This window comes from Rhopilema esculentum, chromosome 4 (genome assembly GCF_057945365.1).
Source record: "Rhopilema esculentum isolate cy_ngs chromosome 4, ASM5794536v1, whole genome shotgun sequence".
Classification (NCBI taxonomy): domain Eukaryota; kingdom Metazoa; phylum Cnidaria; class Scyphozoa; order Rhizostomeae; family Rhizostomatidae; genus Rhopilema; species Rhopilema esculentum.
In genome coordinates, this window is record NC_142818.1 from 3,844,383 (window position 1) to 3,850,777 (window position 6,395).

Here is a 6,395-nt window from a genome sequence, read left to right on the forward strand (position 1 = left end):
TAATCATGATATATTGTAATTCCAATTAAAACATCCTTTAAGACAGAAATCTTATTTTAGGCCTAATCAGTGATTGCAAGAAGCAAAACTGATAGCTGAAAGATAGTCAAAGTGTTGAGCCAAGGTGATATCGTGAAAGCTTTCAAAACGACAAACATGCAACAGTTGCCTACAGTTGCCAGTAAAATGTAGTTGAGAAGGAGGCCAGTGCAAGATGGACGCAGGTGTTGCTATTTGGATAGTAATATTGGCAGCTGCTGCCACTTTCACATTCATTTCCAATATATTTGTGTTTATTGCTGTGTATAAGTGTAGTAGGCTGCAGACTCGTGGCACAATGTTCCTCCTCAGCCTCGCTGCTTCAGATTTTCTTGTCTCCTGTTTCAACATCCCATTTACTGCAGCCTCGACATCGTTGCCTTACTTCAGACAGACAGGAAGCATTCTGTGCGATATTTCAGGCTTCTTCGAGATGACCTTTTTGATAGCATCTGTATTCTCTGTCACCGCAATGAATGTGCACCGATACATTCATCTTGTGCATTGGAGTTCATATTATGATATTGTAACAAAAAGACGAATTTCCTTTGCTGTATTTGCAATCTGGTTGGCAGCTCTTATTCTATCTGCCCCTCCACTTTTTAATTTTTCAAAAATTTCTTTCAAATCTGGAAAAGCTCACTGTTTTGTTGACTGGAGAGTCACACCCTTATATACATTTGCCCTCATGTTTATTTGCTTCTTTTTGCCTGTTTGCATTATGGGTATTTGCTACTTCAAAATATACAGATTCTGGAAGAAGAGTAAAGCGGATCTAAGCTCATTCTCTAACAAGAGAAAGCAACTTGGTAGTAAAAAATCGCCTTCTAGGCATTATTTGTCAAACACGCCTGATACTAATACTTCGGAGAAGAAGCTAGCTTACCAACAGGTAACCAACGATATTGGGAATGACTCAGGCATTAGAGGTGATGTAGTGGAGCTGCAGCAGATTAAAAAGAACACAGAAGGAATCAGTGACTGTCATGTCAAGGCCGGTGCTTTTGTTGTTAATGGAAAGTCTCAAGTAACAGGCTTTACTAATGGAATACCAGGTACATCTTTTGAAACTCAACACCGCTGCTCACAGAAGACTCATCCAACCAAATGTATCACGCAAAAAAGAGGATTATCCAAGAGGAAACTACGTAAATTTTTGAAGCGTAAACAAAAGCTGAAACCTAAACAGAAATCTTGGGAAAACAGCAAAAGAAATGACAAAACGACCATACTAAATAGTCTACGTAAGCGCACCAAATCTTGTCCACAGTTGCATTATAGTCAGATGGCAAACAGTCATTCTGATGCATCTGACATAGACAGTATCACTGACTGGAAGGCAACTGATCTTATTAAAAAAAACAATTATACTGATCAAGAGCAAGCGTCGTGCTTACGAGAGCCTGTCGTTACTTTTAAAATTTCGGCATGCGACGATTGCAGTCAACCTAAAGACATACTTTCAGGCGTCAACATTACGGTTGAAGACGAACCAGTAGTTACTTTTGAAATTTCGGCACCCGACGATTGCAGTCAACCTAAAGACATACTTTCAGCTGTCAATAATACCGTTGTTGGCCAGCAAAATGAAGTATCTTCTAGTTCTGATAGCCACCAACAAAGTGAAGAGCTTCATGTTGTGATACAGGCGAACAGGCAAAGGGAAGAGGAAAAGAAGTTGACGATGATGTGCATCATGATCGTAGCGGTTTTCTTCATTTCCTGGTTTCCATTTGTTGTTACTATGTTTGTCGAGTCACTTTCGTCGGTCCACATTCCTAAAACAATCGACAAAGTGACACTTTTGATTGGGTACCTCAACAGTCTTTCCAATCCTTTGATTTACTGCTATTATAATAAGACTTTCCGAAGACAATTGAAAGAACAATTGTTTTGTAAATTCAAAAGGCGATTCACTTCTTCTTCCTAGTAGATTGAGTAGCCTATACATTAACACCAAAACATTTGCTAGCAATGAGATAAATTGAACCAAGTAACATAAAGGGATGTATTGGCATTTGTAAAAAATTTCATATTTTAAACCTGCCTTCTGTCTAATTACCAATGTTCCTTTAAAATTAAGAAATCTAGTAGCTCTTTAGATTGGGGCCTGTAAGCTCTAGGCCTATAACCCTTTAGAAACGATTGTTTTCGTAAATCTAGCTACGTATCTCAACTTCTATGGATATTCCCTTCCATCGTTTGTCCTATTTTACGTGCAGTGTACACGGAGCCAGAGAGGGACAAGTCGAGTGACGTCAAATTTGATTGATGTAGAACCGAGCCAAATTTAATTTCAAATCAACATACTTGCAAATTTATCCCTTAAATGAGTGCACCACCTTCAAAAGCTATTTTGTACCCTTGCGTCTGAGTTAACAGAATCTGACTTATATCAGCAGAAAGTGCAGATCCTTAGCTACCAAAGTTTGTGTCAGATTTTTCAAATTCCACCTCCCCTTGAAACTATACCCTGTCAAAAATTGGCAAACAATATTTCCTCCCTCTCATAGCTGTATTTGGCTATAAAACGGACCAGAGCAAATACAAAAATTTTGAAATACGTTTTCATTTCCCGACATCTGTCCTGGTCGTGTGCAAATTATTGAGCCATTCGATTGGTTCCTTGGGTACAAAATAGCTTTTTCATACCTGTATGTAGAGGAATTGTAAGTCCGGAAAAAACGGGATTTTACTGATTACACTTGCAAGGTACACTCATAAACCACAGTGTAATCCGGGTCAAGACCTCAACTAAAAGCTTGATAAAGAAATTATGGAAACCTTCGTTTACATGGGTTTTTTTGGTATGTTTGTGTGCCTTTAAAGTTCGGCTACTTGACTATGAAATAATTGAAAAAAGGATGCGTTCATCCAGAAAACATTTACCGTAGCCTTAAGCATGAAAAAGGATTCCGCCGTATGAGATCAAGTTTCAAAATAAGCATATCACAATTAATAAGAACCAATAAATTTACAGCCTTTGTTCCACGTTCAAATTTTTGATGGAAACGAGGTTATAAAATGAATTAGAGGCTTCCTGGTACCTAAACTTTCTGTAAAACATGAAATAGAAGCTTTCTGGTACTTGATCTTCATGTCTAAAAATGAAAATTTGATAATAGGCAAATTGAATACAAATAGAAAAAAATTATCAGAACTAAAGTTTACAAATACCCTTGATGTCAGCTTATTTTAACCAGCGGCGGACTTGTTTATTAAAAATATATAATTTCTAGTAAGAGTGAAAAAAGTACCAAGCAAATTTATAAAAACTTGATGTTGCTTTTCTTGAAAAGGTTTTGACCAGCTTTAAAAGCCACTAAAGCCAGTGAAGAGTTCAGTATTCAAGATATGTTGCAAAAGAAATGGAATGAAAATTAATTTTCGTTCCGGGGTGAAAGTTTTTTATGAGCAACAAGAAGAAATTTGGCTGGAACTATCTCAAAACGAGGCTGCTTGGTTCAAGTGGTTTATTCTCTCCAGCCTAAAATTTTTTTTGAGATTTTTGCATAAATTGGTAGACAGTTGAGAGTTGAAAGGTATCGTAAATTTTTTTTTCGAAAATCTACACTCGTTTTCAAGATATAGACCCTCAAATTCGAAACTCACCGTAAAAATACGACCTAATTTTTTTCGAAAAAAGTACTCTATGACGTGTGAAGGAACCATTGTTTCAACATTCGGTGCTATATTGTTATACGTTTCTATTGTATTGTTTCTGGCAGAAAGGAATTTTTCCCTTTTGTGCCCCATGAGTATGATACTGTCCAAGACCTTGTGCAAAAACACTTTATTGATCAAAAGTATTCCATTTAACAGCCAGTCAGCCATGAATGATAGGCATGAATAAAATATTTGCGGATCCTTGTTCAGTAATCGTTGATGCATTGCAACTGAACAAGAAAAATAGATCTTCTGCTAATTGTCACCAAAGTTTTCTAAACCGTTTTTCACTTACTACTGAATTACCATAAAGCACTGACTCCAGGCAGATGGCTTGCCATGGCATTGGAAAATGCCGCAAGGACCGTTGAAAGGGATATTGTTAGTGCAAAAGAGTTCATTAAAGGCATGTTTCATAACAGGGGTTGATGGTGGCAAGCCTAATGCTGACTCTACCCAAGTCAAGGAGAGCTCAGAAAAGAACTTTGCGCCCCAGATTTAAACTTAGATATATCCGTTTGCTATGACCAAGGCATTTTGGCCTACCAACAAGAACAGCGAAAAACTCAATGCTCATTTGCATCAGACAAAGTTGGCCTAGTAAGTTACAATTTTATTTTTTGTGATGTATTTAATCTCAAAGCCCATTCATGATTTCAAAATTTTTAAAATCTTCTCTAGATGCATCAAATCTATCTGTACCTTTTATTTGTTTTTAAATATGTATTTGCACTTTTTAGGGCGAACAATTTTTTGGTGGCACAAAATTTGAAAATTGTCTTCAAAGAAATAACATTTTACAGCATACTTAAAGCTTTTTAGTCTGACCCTTTTAAAACCCCGATCAAACGACTCGATTGGGGCTTTAAAATGATGACAGTCAACTTTGATCGACTATTGTCTTATCGGGGCGATGACCCTTCTGGTGTTAAGGGTCCTTTTTTATTTTAGCAATTTAGGGTCCTAGGTCTCAGGGTCTTAGGGTCTGGTTTTTACGGTATGCCGTATGAATCGGCAGCAACAGATCGGGCTCTAAAACTGTAGTAAAAGCGTACAGAAACCTAAGGAATTCAAACGTTTCCTCAATTGAAATGACACGAACCTGTCGATCGCATACTTATGATAGATCGAACACAAAATCAGAATTCAGTCAACTGAAGGGCCCTGATGTACAAATCCGAGCATACCGTATAATTTAACGGTGAGAAAAGGAATCTAATTGTTATTCGCCATTGTTAAGGAAAGCTGATATTCAATACTGTGACGCCAAAAACTAAAAAAACCTCATTTACAATTTTCAAATTAGAGGCCATACCACCTAAGTGGGATAAATTGCGTCCTCATGTAAACTCGTGCGAATACGATCTCACCTGTGGCAACTAGCCCACTCTATGTAAACAGGCCCTAACAGGTATTTTACCCCCAACAAGCCAAGACTTTGTCTACAGATGACTGGTTGAAAGCAACGTACCATACACTGATAATCCGTGCTGTGAAGGTGCGTGTGTGTTACTAATAAAATGCTGCAATGTGAAAGTATCCATGCGGCTCTTCTGTGTGGTTATCATGTATGTACTGTATCGCCCAGCTCGTAAGTCTTCAACACACAAAAATGATATTTTGCAAATAAGGCCGCGGTTACACTATGCTTTTAAGCATGCTTTCTTAAAAGGTGTTGGGCTGCGGTCACACTGTACCTTTCCAAGCATCCTTTTTGCTAATCCGAATTTGTTCTTATATTAGAGAGTTTCCGATCGCCGACGCAGCAACGACGGGGACGTTTGAGAGGCCTGGAAATAGCGCGGCCGTTCCGTCCTCCTGCACATGTGAAAAATGAGATTCCGATTTTACGACGGGGACGTAGAATGGCGCCAAAATCAAACAAGCTAAAAATGGACGACATGTTGTTTTTATTGCACGATGAGGGCGATATCGACGGCAAAGAGACGCCTCTTCTGTTAGAGCACCATAATAAAAATTTGCACGATGGCCTTCCGTATTTTAAGTGAACGTTGGAAACACTACATCAGCTTTTTTTCTATCTGCAGCAACCAGTTCTTGAAGAATACTTCAGATAAGGAAAACACCTTTTCTTACAAGCTATTAAACAGCTTTTTAAAAGCTTTCAAAGCCACCAAGTTTAGATTTATCTTATCACACACGATAGAAAACTCCAAGTATGTGTATTGTTGATAACCTTCTGAAAGTTCTAGAAAAATTAAAAGCAGCCATCCTGATCTGCATAGGTATACTGGTTCTCATATAACAAAGAGTGTATATCGAAAATGGAGCATGATATTAACGAGCCGGAAATGTACCAATAAACATACAATTTCTTTATGCAATATATTCAAATGTTATAATTTCCAAATGTCACCAGCATGCAGGATTTTGCTTGCATGTTTCATGAGAGATTATCTAAATACAAATGCTTGGTGAAAGAAAATGATACTTCAGTACTATAAAAATTTCTGTTTTAAATTAATTTTTGGTCTGTTAAATGTATACTGTAAATTTTACAGTAGTTCAAGGGCAGCCACAAAACAAGCCCTCAATAAGAAATGTTTAAAGTCCAAAAACTTAAAAGGAGCTACCAGCCTGTAGTGGGATTCCAGTAGAGTGGACAGGCTAAACTTGTAAGAAAGGGAAAAATTTCTTATCCACATCACGATCTTTGCAATTAGTGCATC

General features: G+C 37.6%; 1 protein-coding gene across 1 annotated transcript; it reads left to right on the forward strand.

The window, feature by feature from the left end:
• Positions 1 to 214: 214 nt before the first annotated feature.
• Positions 215 to 2,215, forward strand: LOC135690897 (uncharacterized). The gene has a single exon (XM_089113973.1). It carries the CDS (start codon positions 215 to 217, stop codon positions 1,967 to 1,969), a length of 1,755 nt encoding a protein of 584 aa, XP_088970099.1. The 3' UTR covers positions 1,970 to 2,215.
• The last annotated feature ends 4,180 nt before the right edge of the window (positions 2,216 to 6,395 follow it).